Raw genomic sequence first — 15901 nt, forward strand, 5'->3', positions numbered from 1 at the left:
TAGGTCAGTCCAAAGTCTATACCAGAGTCCCAGGAGCTCTCCAACACTAAGCGAAGTCCGGGACGGGACCGTGTGCGTGCGTGGGGCGGAAATCCCGCCTCCCGGCACCTGCGGTTGGCCCTGGCCGCAGCCTGTGAGACCCTAGAAGGAAGATGAGCAGGATTGCTGGAAGCAGGAGAGTTGGGAGGAGCAGCGAAGGGGTTCCTCTTCCCTATTGGCTGTATTGGCGGGGTTGATTTCCTGCGATTGGCTGGGTGCTGGGGGCGGCAGTCGCGCGTCAGCCTGCCCCTCGGGCCGCGAGAGGCGCCGGGATAGCGAGCGCCGGCCGGGGCCAGCTGCGGCTTGAAGGCTGTTCCCGCACGCCGGCGGGGCGAGGCTGCCTGGCCGCAGCGAGTCAGGTCCTGGTGTCCGGGGCGCTAGGATGGCCGGCGGCGGGGCGGGGCCGGCCTGGGGCGGAAGGGCGGCCGAGCCCGGGTGGCGGGCGTTGGCGCGGCAGCTGGGACCTGGGCCTGCGCGAACCGCCTGCGGTGCGGTCTCGGCTGTCTTTTCATTTCTAAGTGATGTTGTGGATTTTTCTGCAGATGTGACTTTTGTTTAGTTTGTTTCACGCACCACGCACTGGTCTGGTGTTAAAGCGACAGATGCATGCTAGTGTCATTTGTCGTTGAAATGAGGGGCTTCTGTTGTGTTTGTTTGTATACCTTTTGGATTAAAGGAAGGGGGATGACATTGTGCTTTGGTCTTTTATGACCGTCCATTCTCAAGGACTCGCCAACGTATTACAAAAACCTGGAGAATCCTACCTATATTGGAAGTAGGCTTTTCCTTTCTCCTCCCTCCTTCTCTCCATCGTTCCCTCTTATCTCCCATCCTCACTCCCCTCCCCCAATTCTTCTCTCCCTTCTTGCCATTTTTCTCTCCGCAGCATTAAACCTTGCTTGAGGGTCTTTGTGAAATTTTAAAAATCTTTAGGTCTTCAACGTTTCTGTTTTACTTGTAGGTCTGATAACTGGGAGGAAGCTGGAGGAAAGATGCCCTCTGAGTCTTTCTGTTTGGCTGCCCAGGCTCGACTTGACTCCAAATGGCTGAAAACAGATATACAGGTGAGGTTTGACATTACTTTTTCTTGGTGTGTTTTTGCCTCTGTATTTAATTTCTTTTAAGGGTTTGTTTTGGGATATGTAAGAGGATGTCAGTTCTTGCCATATTAGAGAAATGGTTTATTTTCTGTAACTTACGATGTAACAGCGTTTACTGCTGGTTTGTAGAAAGTGAGTGGCTGTAATTTAATTATAGTTCTTTGTAAGTGCAATAAACTTACGCAAAAATTTTTCCTATTCACTAAGTCTGCATCACACCACAAAGTCTTGGTGACCATTCTTTGTTACTGATAGTTTTGAGATGATCTGTTCATTATGTGGGGGAACAATGAAAGGACATGTAGTAACTTATTATGGCTTGCAGAAACCCTCACATTTTATGGGAACTTGTGTTTGTGTTTCTGGAGAGATGAGTTAATTAATTTGAATTATTTGTTTTATATTTATGACTGGTCTTATTAAGAGGAGTGGGCAGATTTTCACTTCAGAAACCTAAGGAAATAATGTTGGTTTTAGAGTCTAATGTTTGATTTAATAAGGTAATTGTATACTTGTCAGGAAATTATCAAGTAATAACAGTAATATTTCTGTGAATGATTCTTTACCCCTAAGCTAATCTTGTTTGTGAATGGTTAGGAAAAACTACTTTTGGAACTCCATTTTACCAGCAAAAAAGTGTCTGGAATATTTTGTGGTATATACATGTTTTTTTTTTCCCCCCTCCCTGAGGTTAACCATTTAAAATATTCAGTAATCTATTTATTAGAATAGTCTTACATAGTATGTGACCTTTCACTGGGAGTTGTAAGCAGTAGTTAGTTGCTCATAGATATTCGTATTGAAGTGTTATTGCCTTCACTTGATTTTCCCCCCCTTAATCAGGTGTTGAGCGCCAGTGGGTATAAAGCTAAGCATTGTGGATGATGGGATTGTTATTAATGGTATAATGTTAGACAAAACTAAGCACAAGAAATTGGGTCAAGAATTGGTGTAGTAGTTATTCTTTTGATTTTGCTTTTGTTTAAATATTTCCTTTTATTTATTAGTCTCTTTTTAATGGAAGAGGTGAAGATAATTTATTACTGAACTCTTCAGGTTCAGACAAACTCTTTTTAAGAATTTTTTTTAATATTTGTGGTTATGTATTTTGATAAACTTGTTGAAGTAAAGAACCATACCTAATGAAGTTTTATTTTCTTTTTCTTTTTTTTTTTTTAAAGAGAGAGTGAGAGAGGAGAGAGAGAGAGAGAGAGAATTTTTTTAATATTTATTTTTTAGTTATCGACGGACACAACATCTTTCTTTGTACGTGGTGCTGAGAATCTAACCCAGGCCGCACGCATGCCAGGCGAGCGCACTACCGCTTGAGCCACATCCCCAGCCCCAAGTTTTATTTTCTTAGTAATAAAAATTGTAGAAAAAAAATTTAGTAACTACTAAATATGAGTTTTAGCATCTTGATGTAAAACCAGTATAATAAATAATTAAGAGCCTGTGACAAGTCAGGCAAATATACATAAAATGAGGCACCATTCATGTCTTAGAGTGCTTGTTATTTTTCTTTTGATTTCTGTTCAGTGTGATACATTGTTTTTGGCCCTTCCTAGACATTTTGACTATTATTCAGAAATCTTCCAAACTGGCTGTGGTAGCACACACCTGTAACCCCAGGCTGAAACAGGATCACAAGTTTGACTCTGGAACTTGAGGCCCTGGGTTCAATCCCCAATATCATCATATCTCCTCCACTGCTCAACAAAAGAGGTCCTCCAAAATGCCTCCTAGGAAAAGTGAAGAGATTAGATTTTGAATAGAGGAAAGTGTATTTTGGGTATTTCAGGTATTAAATGCCATGAAAAAATAATTGCTGCCCTATTTATACAGTTTCTCCAGCATTGCTTATTTATTTTTTGAGTATTAGGGATGAACCCAGTGATCCTCTATCACTGAGCTACATTCCAGTCCCTTTTATTTAGTTTGAACAGAGTCTCACAAAGTTTCCCAGGCTGGCCTCAAACTTGTGATCCTCCTGTTTTAGCAGGAGCCTCAGCCTCCCAAGTAGCTAGGATTCCAGGTGTGTCCCACTGTGCCTAGCTTCAGCATTGTTTATTAAATGTGAGGAATCAATGCTTTTGTCTTACCCTAGGATCCTTGCAAATACACATTGTGGATGCAGATCTTGTGCTGACAGACTTTACCTTTATCTTATTGGGATGGCTCTCCCACCTGGAGAGTGAAGCATTCAATTTCTTACTTAGAGATTTTGTATTGGAAGCAGAATTGACACCTAGTTAAGGAATAATATGTGAGAGACACATATATATGTAGAAAGATGTTTCGTAGGATTTAGTAAATCTGTTTTCTACAAGCTATTTTTGTTTGATTTGCTTGAAAGTTTTAGTGATTTTTAGGATGGAAAGGTTTTGGAGTATGAATACTTTTAATACACTGTTCTTCAACTTCTTGATCATAGGTATTAAAATGAATCAGGCCTGGGATTCTGTAACTAGCAGGTTTTAATGGAGTGCCTGTTATATGCCAGACAGGTATCTGATTTTTATATAAATATAACCCTGCTTATTTTTCAACACTTTTTTCAGATTGTTGTGTCAAGTCACTTGAATCACTGTTTTTTTTCACTATTCTCTTGAAAAGGCAATAAATTATACAGCTAAGAGATGTAGCTACATCACTATTTTATTTATATAATAAAAGGCTTTTATCTAATGTGATTGGTAGTTTTTCAGTGAGCCAAATTCAACAAAGGAACTATCAAAACTAGTACATGATGCTTTAAAAGCTTTTTTATTCTTAAAACATTGGAATATTTATTTGCCAATCTTGATGTAAGGCTATGGGTGTGTCTTTGAGCATGGGTCAAGAATAAGAGTTATCCTGCTCTTTCTTGCATAAGCTGCACTCAGATGAATTTCCTACAGTTTCTATTTTTGGGTTCTTTGAAGTGGCACATGAAATTAGATATGTATGAAGCAATTTTTTAAAACTTTATTTTGAAATAATAATATGCTCAAAGGAGGTTGCAAAGAAAATAGAAAGGTCATTGTGTACCCTTTACCCAGATTCCCTGAGTGGCTCCATCTTATAACTGCGGTACAGTATCAAAACCAGTATATTGACATTGGTACAACTCAGGTGCATAGTTCTGTCTCATGTGCCATTCTGTCTCATGTGTCTAGTCATTTAATCACCTGTAGAGTTCGATACAAACTGTTTGATCACCAAAATGATCTCTTTAGTCACACCCACCCTCCATCTACTACAGTCTAAGCCCTGGTAACTACTGATCTGTTTTCTATCTCTATAATTTTTGTTATTTCAAGATTGTATGGCATGTAGCCTTTTGAGATTAGCTTTGTTCACTCAGCATAATTTCCTTTAGGTCCATCAAAGTTGTAGAGAACTTCAGAGTTAAACTTGGCATCATTTATTTTTCTTTCTTTCTTTCTAGTCATTAATTTAAAAGGATTAAGCATAAAAGTAAACTTTATTGAATGTACATTTGTTACTTTATACTTAGAAATATCAGTAGATTAAAAAGTATAAATATGGGACTGGGGATATAGCTCAGTTGGTAGAGTGCTTATCTCACATGTACAAGGCCCTGGGTTCAATCCCCAGCACCAAACAAACAAACAAAAAGTATAAGTATGAACATTATAATAAATTTTGTTCTTAGGGTTTAAACTAATCGGTTAATGACATAGAGAAATAAAAGAATGTGATAAATGTAGGTAGCTTATTTTACCTTCTTAGGATTAGATTTTAAAAGGTGCTCTTTACCTCTCATATCCAAGTATATCTGTCTGTATGGAAAAATTTTTGTTTACAAAATTCCATGATGGAAAGAGGATTTGGTATTCCTGTATGAGGTATGACATTGTATTAGGTTAATGCAAATAATTATGTAGCATTGTTGATTTTGATATCCTTTTACTGATATTGAAAAAAATCTTCAAATGGAAGCTTGACTCTGCTGTTTCAATTTTAGAAACAAACTAAAAGACAGAATGCCTTACTGTGCTTTCCAGTAATTCTTTTTATGGAGGGTGGGGGAGGGGATTGAACTTAGGGGCACTCGACCACTGAGCCACATCCCAAGCCCTCTTTTGTATTTTATTTAGAGACAGGGTCTCACTGAGTTGCTTAGCACCTTGCTTTTTGCTGAGACTGGCTTTGAACTCAAATTCTCATGTCTTAGCCTCCTGAGCTGCTGAGATTATAGGAGCGTGCCACTGCGCCTGGCTTTTTCCGGTAATTCTTGTGTGTATCCAACTGGAACCATTTTTAGCACCAAAGTTTGCTTTGGTAGAAAAATAAAATAGGGATAAGAGGAAAGCATTATATAGTTTTGTATAACCTTAATCACAGGGTTAATTAGAAGAATAGAATAACTTGATGTTTTCCAATTTAGGATTATAAAATTTTAGTAGTTTTCAGGTGTTCTCTAATGGCTAATGGTTCTCCAGCAAACAATCTGTGTGTGTGTGTGTGTGTATGTGTGTGTGTGTGTATACACACAGACACACTTTTCCTTTCCAGTTTCCATCTTTGTGCTTTAATTAGTTTTAAGTGTTTTTTTTGATAAGCATGCATGTATCATCTCTGTTTTATTTCTTAAAATGGGATTAAATAGATTTTTTTGTAGAATGCTAATTGTAGTTATAACTGTCATTTTATTTAAGTAGGGTCAGGAGTATTAGAATATCACGGTATGTCAGGAATTAAACACATTAATTTTCATATTAAGGTAAAAAGTTTATAATGACTTCTTAGGATGACTTTCATCTCTATAGGATAGATAGCATTACTTACTTTTTTTTTTTTTAAAGGTATTCTCTCTTTTTTTTAATATTTATTTTTTAGTTTTTGGCGGATACAACATCGTTGTTTGTATGTGGTGCTGAGGATCGAACCTGGGCCGCACACATGCCAGGCGAGCACGCTACCGCTTGAGCCACATCCCCAGCCCAGCATTACTTACTTTTGTTCATGATTGTGGTACTTTTTTTCCCCCATCACATAAGGAAGCATTTATTTGAGGTTTAACATGAAATCATACAAATAAATTTTTTTAAAAGTTTTTTTAGGAATATTTTAATTTCATTTTTATGTAGTGCTAAGGATTGAACCCAGTGCCTCACACATGCTAGGCGAGCACTTGAGCCACAACCCCAGCCCCCCAAATTTTTATAAACACAAATCCACATTGAGTCATAACACATATAGCAAAGGACAAAGTAAAAACAAAGAAACCTAATTGGCAGCTATATACAGTTGGACACAGTTGTGTCTTGGACACTAGAAAGTCTTTTACAAAATAATCATCTTAGATCAACAGAAGACCAGTCTTCAGTGTTGTTCTGCAACATGGGTTTCTTTAGTGTCTCCTGTTTTCTCCAGTGCCGTCTTTTAGTATGGCTGGTAATTATTTTGGTGATTGCCATCCTCTCAAGATGCCTTGCCATAAGTGCTCTGTTGACCACTATAGTTTGCATATCCCTATGCATAGTTCCCATAGTATCAGCATATCCACTGTAGCCACTATAGCTCTGAACATTACCATAGGAATTATTTGTAATTTCCATATCCTTGATCATAATACTTTTTAAATCCTTGGTTCTAGTTTTGTCCCTGACCTCAGCCATGACCCCTGGTACCACCTTGCCCACCAACTTCAGCATCTCTTCCTTCTTTTTGTTGTTATTGCTGCCTATTATACCTCTTTGGGTTGTGCAGCTGTGATTTCACACTTCACAGAACCAATCTGCTTTCTTTCTTTTTTTTTTGTAGTTGTAGATGGACAAAATCCTTTATTTATTTAACATTTATTTTTTATAATTAGTTGGGCACAATACCTTTATTTATTTTTATGTGATGCTGAGGATCGAACCCAGGGCCTCACACATGCTAGACAAGTGCTCTACCGCTGAGCCACAATCCTAGCCCCAGAATGCCTTTATTTTATTTGTTTATTTTTATGTGGAGCTGAGGATTGAACCCAGTGCCTCACGCATGCTAGGCAAGCACTCTGCCACTGAGCTACAGCCCCAGCCCCTGATGATATCTGCTTTCATCAATTTCTTTACTGGCTCTTCATCTTTCATTTATTTTTGCATTCATGTGAAGTTCAATATTTTCAATCTCTCCAAAGGCTCCAGAGTACTCTTGAATTTGTTCTTCAGACGTGTCTGGGCTCAGTCTGCACACAAAAACTTTTTTTTTTTTTTTTTTTAAAGAGAGAGAGAATTTTTTAATATTTATTTTTTTAGTTTTCGGTGGATACAATATTTTTTATTTTTATGTGGTGCTGAGGATCAAACCCAGTGCCCCTCGCATGCTAGGTGAGTGCGTTACCACTTGAGCCACATCCCCAACCCACAAAAACTTTTTTTTTAATATTTATTTTTTAGTTGTACACAATACCTTTATTTTGTTTATTTATTTTTATGTGGTGCCGAGTATCGAACCCAGGGCCTCGCACGTGCTAGGTGAGCACTCTACCACTGAGCCACAACCCCAGCCCTCACAAAAACTTTTTTTAGGGGGTTCTTTCCCTTTTAAAGCTTTGGCCCTTTTGGGGTCTATCAATTTGCATCCAGTTTGTGTTCTTTCTCTTCTAAAACCTTGTCAACACTAGTAGCATTATTGAAAAAGTACAAATCCAAATCCTCTTGCTCTTTCAGTGATTGGATCAGTTTTAACTGTTCAGTCTTCAGGTTCCCAAATCAAGACAAATATTCAGTCAGATCTTTCTTGCTTGTATCCTAGATCAAACCTCCCATAAACATTTTACTGCCATTCTGCCGATTCTTGCTTGCGTTGATCTTGGATGCCTCTGCAGATTCCTCTGTGTGGCTGTACTGGTTCATGTCCTCCATGGTGATGGAGCTGTTGACAGGGGGATGCTGGTAGGGGGCTGCTGGTGTGCAGTTCTGGTCCTGGCAACAGTGGCAGCAGAATGTTGTATCAATTGTGGTTATTTTTATCTTCCCTATATTTTGGGTCAATTTTGTCAGGATTTTGTAAATGTTGTTAGCCTTCCTTCCTTCCTTCCTTCCTCCCTGCCTGCCTGCCTCTCTCCCTCCTTTCTTCCCTCTCTCTCAGAGGCACTTTATTACTGAACTATGTCCCCAACTCATTTTATTTTTATTTGGAGACAGGGTCTCATGAAGTTGCTGAAACTATCTTTGAACTTGCCTCAGCCTCTGGATTATCTGGGATTACTGGCATATGCCACTGCTCCCAGTTTGGCCTTTTTTTTTTAAGAGAAAACTAACTTTTAGCTTGGTTTTTGGAAAAGGCCAATAATAGTTATAAAGGAAAAGAAATGAGTTTATCATCAGACATGGACGATAGTAGAAGAAAAGTGGATAACATGTTTAAGGCAATCAAGAAAAGAAAATGTGAACCAAGGATTTTATGTGCCAGCAAAACTGACTTTTCAGGTTAAAAACAACACAGATTTATCAGTTAGCAGTAATGCAGGAAATATTTTTTCATAAGCCAGTTTTGTGGAATTGATACGTTCTTCAGACAATTTAATGGCTGTAGATCCCCATAGGACTGGCGCTGGTCATTAAACCCACAGTTTTGGGTAAAACCTAGACTATGATGAATGTTCCAAGGGCGAGAACAGTGGACTAGCTATATGCTTAGACATTGTAGATTATGGTGTAACTGTTTCATAATGTCTACTATTAATCCTATCCATTGTAATTTTCCCATTAGTATTTTTTCACTTGCAGAGGCTCCAATTGGGTCCTTTTTAATGTCCCACTTCACTGTAAGAACATTAAATGTTAATTCTATCATCTCTGGATTTACTTCTGCTGTGTTTTCTTAATTTTACATTTTTTTGTGGTACCAGGGATTGAACCCAGCATTTTGTGCACGCTAGGCAAGTGCTGTATCACTGAGTTACGCGCCCCCAGCCCTTTTTGTATTTTTAAAATTTTGAGATAAGATCTTGCTAATTTGCTCAGTTGAGCTTGAACTTACAATCCTCCTGCTTCAATCCTTCTGAGTAGTTGGAATTATAAGTGTGTACCACCATGCCCAATTTCTGTTTGCTGATTGATCCTATCATTTCTATTGATCAGTTACTCTCATTATGGGATGTGGTTGTGTGCCTGCTAATATTTGATTGAATGCTAGATTTTTTTCGGGGGGGCACTGGGGATTGAACCCAGGGTGCTCTAGCAGTGGCTTTGTTTTTGTTCTGGCATGCATGTGTGTTACTTGAGATCAGTTTGATCTTTTCAAAGCTTGATTCTAAAAACAACAACAACACAACAAAGAAAAGCATTGATCCTAAGGTTTATTAGGGCTGATCCACACAGCCTTTATTTGGGCTAATTTATTCGTATTAAGATAGTGTCCTTCTTAGGACTATATCTGATGCATGGCATGATATCCTAACTGTTGGACTTGAATTGGCACATACTTGATTCTTACCTCCTTTCCATTTTGGGGTCATTAGTTCCTAGGAGGTCACTATTGTATGTGTCCTTCCAAATGTTTAGTTTCTACCTTCCAAAAAAGGATTCCTTGTTGCTCACACAGCTTTTGCTCTTTCTTCTTCCCTGCTGACACTATCCAGGTAATGAAAGAATGGGCTGTAGCAATACTTCTTGTTTCTTTGTAAACTGGGCTTCCTCCTTGGCTTAGTTTTTAAATGTTTTGGCTCCGCATCCCCCCTCCCCCCAGTTTAAATGGCTCTTTTAAACATCTTTTTCTCTTAACCTAGATTACATCTCAGAACACTGATATGTAGAGCCCAGCTAGTATGGGGCAGTCCCAGAGTGTAGTTGAGGCTGAGAATGGTAGTCCACTGTTTTTCCTGGAGTATTGGCATCTCCTTCAGGCCTTCATCTATAAACTATTTGCTCTGACTTCTAGATTTGAGTGTATAACTCTGAACATTCTGCTAAGAACTGGATTTATATTTACATACTCCATGTTTATTTATGTTTACGTACTCCATGTTTAACTAACTATGTTAGTTGTATCTTACAAAGCATAGGTTTCTGGGCTATAGCTGTAGCTCAGTGGTAGAGTGCTTGCCTAGCACATGTGAGGCACTGGGTTTGATCTCAGCACCACATTAAAAAAATAAATAAATAAAATAAAGGTATTGTGTCCATCTACAACTAAAAATATTAAAAAAAAGAATAGGTTTATCTTGGCTTACTATTGTGTAAGTTCCAGTCTATGATTGATTGGCTCTGATTTTTGGATCTTGGTGAGGCAGTACATGCTAAGAGTATGTGATGGAGCAAAACCACTCGTCTTCATCATCTAGGAAGCAAAAGGGAAGACAAAGAGACTGGGGTCCCACAATACCTTTTGAGGGCCATCTCCAATGACCTAACGACCTCCCACTAGTTCCAACCTCCTAAAAGTTTCATTCTTCCAAATAGTATCACTCTGGGGACCAAACTTTTAACACATGGAGTTTTGAGGGGATACTTAATCAAATCATAACGTTAGTGCAAATTGTAGTGGTTAAAACTGCACTAATTCTCATTTGTATTCTGTTCCTTGCCTTTTCATATCTGATTTGATGCACTTGATTTGAAATAATTGTAAATACTTTCTTTGTCTTGGCTTAGCTTCTCATCATTTCTCATCTGACTCTTGGTAGTGGTTTCCTAGTTCATTTTCTTTGTTTCTAATTTCTTCCTCTTTTGTCTCCATTGCATTATTAGTTAAGGAATAGGTCATGGATTCCTTTGAGTGTCTGAAGATAGTAGTGTGTAACTCCTGGAGCATGGTGCATATGAGCTATGAGATTTGGCCCCTGTGTCCACCATGGTGGGAACTAGACTAGAGTGGCAGCACTTAGCTACTCTGCTGTTAGCATTCCATTCCCTAATTAAACCTCAGAGGCCTTGAATGCCCATGGTTCACATTTTAAAAAGAATTTGCCTCTCCTCCTTCCTGTTGATACTTTTTCCAAGAGTCATATGTTTTGTTCCAAGTTATTTTGTTAGTGATATGAACAGATAAAATAGGAATGCTGAGAGAAAGTTGTTGCTTCTACAGAAACTAAACTGAATGTCAAATTGTTTTTCCATTGCTATGTAACGAGTCCCTAACCACAAATATAGCAACTGACAACAATACACACTTACAGTCTGATAGTTTTCATGGATCAGGAGTCTGGCTATGGCTTAGCTTGGTCCTCAGCTTTGGATGTCACTAGACCGAAGCCAAGGTGTCAGCTGGGCTGCACCCTTATCTGGGGCTCAGGGTCCTGGTTGGAAGAATTGGATTCTTTGAATTTATGGGACTAAAGCTCTGGGCTCTTAGAGGCTTCCCCTCTCCATAGGCAATCCAAGCCCACCACTTGCTTTTTCCAGGGTCTTAAGGATAGCCCCAGGATAATCTTACTTTTGATTAACTAGAAAGTAGCCTCATTGGAACCTTATTTACATATGCAGAATCCTTTCACCTTTGTCATAGAATGAACAATATGTAGTCACAAGTATAATATCCCATTCTATTTAGAGGTCTCACACACACTTGGGGAAAAGGGTTATAGATGGTGGGTGTTTACCCTAGGGGATTAGAATCTTGGGGGCCATTTTTGGTTACCATAGATAATTTGGATAAAATTGGAATGCCAAAGATTTACTTGCAAAGCTTGGTGCAGTGGTTAGTGCCTGTAATCTCAGATACTGGGAGCCTGAGGAAAGAGGTTAGGTATTCCATGCCAGCCATTGCAACATAACAAGACTGTCTTAAAACAATACAAGATTTACATAGATTAGGTGGGAAAGAACTGTAAAGGATTGGAGAAAAAGTCTTTAAAATTCTAGAAGACTTCTGCACTGAGATTGTATGCAAAATGTCCTTCAGTCCTTGCTTCATTTAAAAGAAACTGCAACTGGAGATAGTAGGTGCTTCAGGAGGGTAGCATCCACCACAATAATGGCAGGGAACTAGCTAGGAGACTTTGTACATAAGAAAAGGCCTGGCCTAGTCAGGGTATATATAGCTCAGTTGAAGAGCACTTGCTTGGCATTTGTGAGGCTCCAGTTCCATCTCCAGCACTGCAAAAAAAAAAAAAAAAAAAAAAAAAAAGAAAGAAAGAGTAAACAGATGACACAATTTTAAATGTTGTATGTGATAGAGAAGATGTCTTCAGTTGCACCTACAGTTTTCTTTAGAAGGGTTACCTTTTCTTGGTGTTCCAAAAGTTTTTTTCCCTACTTTGTGCCTGCTCTGGGAAGCCTTTTCTGATTCACACATGTTGATGAACTAGGCTGTTTTTTTTTTTTTTTTTTAATTTAATTTTATTTTTTTATTGGTTATTCAAAACATTACAAAGATTTCAGAATCACATCGGTTACACATCCACATTTTTACATAATACCATAATAGTAACTGTTGTATTCTGCTACCTTTCCTATCCTCTACTATCCCCCCTCCCCTCCCCTCCCATCTTCTCTCTCTACCCCATCTACTGTAATTCATTTCTCTCCTTATTTTTTTCCCATTCCCCTCACAAACTCTTATATGTAATTTTGTATAACAATGAGGGTCTCCTTCCATTTCCAAGCAATTTCCCTTTTCTCTCCCTTTCCCTCCCACTTCATGACTCTGCTTAATGTTAATCTTTTCCTCCTGCTCTTCCTCCCTGCTCTGTTCTTGGTTGCTCTCATTATATCAAAGAAGACATTTGGCATTTGTTTTTTAGGGATTGGCTAGCTTCACTTAGCATAATCTGCTCTAGTGCCATCCATTTCCCTGCAAATTCCATGATTTTGTCATTTCTTAGTGCTGCGTAGTATTCCATTGTGTATAAATGCCACATTTTTTTTATCCATTCATCTATTGAGGGGCATCAGGGTTGGTTCCACAGTCTAGCTATTGTGAATTGTGCTGCTATGAACATCGATGTGGCAGTATCCCTGTAGTACGCTCTTTTGAGGTCTTCAGGGAATAGTCCGAGAAGGGCAATAGCTGGGTCAAATGGTGGTTCCATTCCCAGCTTTCCCAGGAATCTCCATACTGCTTTCCATATTGGCCTCACCATTTTGCAGTCCCACCAGCAATGTATAAGAGTACCCTTTTCCCCACATCCTCGCCAGCACTTGTTATTGTTCGACTTCATAATGGCTGCCAATCTTACTGGAGTGAGATGGTATCTTAGGGTGGTTTTGATTTGCATTTCTCTGACTGCTAGAGATGGTGAGCATTTTTTCATGTACTTGTTGATTGATTGTATGTCCTCCTCTGAGAACTAGGCTGTTTTTGTTTTTAGTTTTTTCTTTGAATATCACTATGAACTTATGTAGTATAATTCATTTTTGTGCATTATATTTGGTGTGTATTTGGATGCTCAAAATTGTTCTAAATTTGGCCAGAAGTCCTGTTAGTCTTTTTTTTTTTTTTTTTAATGTATTACTGGGATTGAACCCCAGGGTTATTCCACCACTGAGGCATACTCCCAGCTCTTCTTTATTTTTTTATGTTGAGACAATGGCTGGGCTGGAACTTGTGATCTTCCTGCTTCAGCCTCCATGCCTTTCCCAGGCTTATGTTGTCTGCTAAGGCCCTTGTGTCAGCCTTTTCTCTCTTTTGGTGTCAGATGGTGCTTAAAGAACAATATCTGGGTTCTGATTTTATTCATATCTGTTAGAATGCCTCTGATTCTAGGTCTAATGACAGAACAAGCAAATAATATTAAATAAAGCTGGGTGTGGTTGCCCATGCCTGTAATCCCTGCAACTTGGGAAGCTGAAGCAGGAGGATCACAAGTTGGAGACCAGCCTCAGCAACTTAGGGACCTTGTCTCAAAATAAAAAACAAAAAGGGCTAGGGATTTGACTCAGTGTTGTGACTTAAGTGCCCCTGTATTCAGTTCCTAGTACCAAAAAAATGCAAAAACAAAACAACAAAAACATACTGGGATTCCCAATCCAAATTGTTTTAAAAAACTTCTTGGATTTGATCTCTTTTCTAATTAAAACCTTAGTTTCTGGTAATATTAATAGACTTTATTATAAATGTGTTTTATCATACAACATACATATAGTGGTAGTTTTAAAGTTGTATATCAATGTTATGATTACCAGTAAGACCAGTGAATGAAGGGGGGCTTTTTTCCTACCTTAGAATATATTGTATGAATGATTTATAATTCAAAAGTCCCTTGAAATACTTTTCTTTCTGATATTTAATAGGTTAAGTTACTTGTTACCATTTGTGAATTTTGCTTTTTTATGATTTAATTTTAATTTTTGAAGATGGAAACATTGTGTGCTTCAAAAGTAAAATACTTAAGGTCTATTCACGGTCTTGCTTTCATTGGTTTCTTCTGCCTTCCTCCATGTCACCTCAATGTTTTCCCGTAGGTAATCACTGTAACTTGTTTTTGGTTTACCTTTTCAGAGCATGAGACAATGGCTGGGCTGGAACTTGTGATCTTCCTGCTTTGTATCTTACACAAAAGTTAGCATAGTAAATTCTTGTATCTTACACAAAAGTTAGCATAGTAAATACACCGCTTTGTGACTTGATTTTTTTTTTTTTTTAACCTCACTCTCTTTGTTGGGTGATTTTCATTAAATGTTATTTATTTTTGAGTGAATTATTGAATAAATAAATTATTGATTTATTACTGACTAATTGAATATAATAAGAGGAAATGAGATTTCTCCTCATATAATTCTTTGAGAAGTACAGTGTGAGTGTGAGCAAACTACGTAAAGTTTTCTTGTTCATCATTGCCAGCTTGCATTCTCAAGAGATGGGCTCTGTGGCCTATGGAATGAAATGGTTAAAGATGGGGAAATTGTTTATACTGGAACGGAATTAACACAGAATGGAGAGCTCCCTCCTAGAAAAGGTAAGCTCTTTTTTTAATTTTGTAAAAACCACCATAAGTTGCATTTTGTAGAACTTTTGTAACATAGGCACAAACATTTGGTCATACCTCTTGTAAGTTTTGTTTTTCACTTGGTGATTGATGTCTAAGATATTAGTTAATATTTTAAGCTGCTTGGATTTCTTTGTTTATATGACTTGAAGGCATTCTTTTTTTTTTCTCATGTGTGATAGGCAAGCACTCTATCATTGACTTACATCCCCATCCCTTTTTAAACTTTGAGACAGTGTCTTGTTCAGTTGTCCGGCTGGCCTTGAATTTGTGATCTTCCTGCCTTACCCTCCAGAGTAGCTGCATTATAGGTATCTGCTACTGTACCTGTCAGTGTAAAACCACCTCCCTGCATTTGTAGTGGTGTCTTCCTGTGTCTAGTTTGCAGCTTATAAGAAATTGTTAATATTTTCTCTTTCAGAGTTCCAAAATAGATCTTTCCTTGGCTAACATTAAATTATCACTGTAAGATTGAACGCTAAATTTGTTGGCTCTACTACTTGAAAGTCATCAAGATGGATAAAGCTGCTACTTTAGGAAGTACTTCCTTTTCTTGTCATAGAATGAATTAGGATAGTGTCTATTTGAAAATACAAAAAGTGGGCTGGGGCTGTAGCTGAGTGGCAGAGTTCTTACTTAGCATGTATGAGGCACTAGGTTCGATCCTCAGCACCACGTAGAAAAATAAATAAAATAAAGGCATGCTGTTCATCTAAAACTATAAAAAAAAGAAAATATAGGATATAAGTTGGATGTAATCCTTGTAATCCCAACTACTTAGAAGGTTAAGGCAGGAGAATTGCAAGTTCATGGTCAGCCTTGACAACTTATTGAGAACTTATCTCAAAAGACAAAATGAAAAACAAAAAACAAAAACAAAAGAGCTGGGGAGGTA

General features: G+C 38.2%; 1 protein-coding gene and 1 pseudogene across 4 annotated transcripts in view; one reads left to right on the forward strand and one right to left on the reverse strand.

Moving 5' to 3' along the window:
• Positions 1 to 330: 330 nt before the first annotated feature.
• The window catches only part of Herc2 (HECT and RLD domain containing E3 ubiquitin protein ligase 2), a 188495-nt gene continuing 172924 nt past the window's right edge, over positions 331 to 15901 (forward strand). For all 4 annotated transcript variants that reach the window (XM_076851266.2, XM_076851268.2, XM_076851267.2 and 1 more), the window contains exons 1-3: positions 331 to 398; positions 1001 to 1103; positions 14862 to 14976. In XM_076851266.2, coding sequence (XP_076707381.2) covers positions 1032 to 1103; positions 14862 to 14976 — 187 coding nt within the window. In that variant the 5' untranslated portion in view covers positions 331 to 398; positions 1001 to 1031. The remainder of the gene's footprint in view (positions 399 to 1000; positions 1104 to 14861; positions 14977 to 15901) is intronic.
• Positions 6531 to 8023, reverse strand: LOC143394177 (heterogeneous nuclear ribonucleoprotein D-like; annotated as a pseudogene).

Source organism: Callospermophilus lateralis, chromosome 3, assembly GCF_048772815.1.
Source record: "Callospermophilus lateralis isolate mCalLat2 chromosome 3, mCalLat2.hap1, whole genome shotgun sequence".
In the NCBI taxonomy this organism is placed as follows: domain Eukaryota; kingdom Metazoa; phylum Chordata; class Mammalia; order Rodentia; family Sciuridae; genus Callospermophilus; species Callospermophilus lateralis.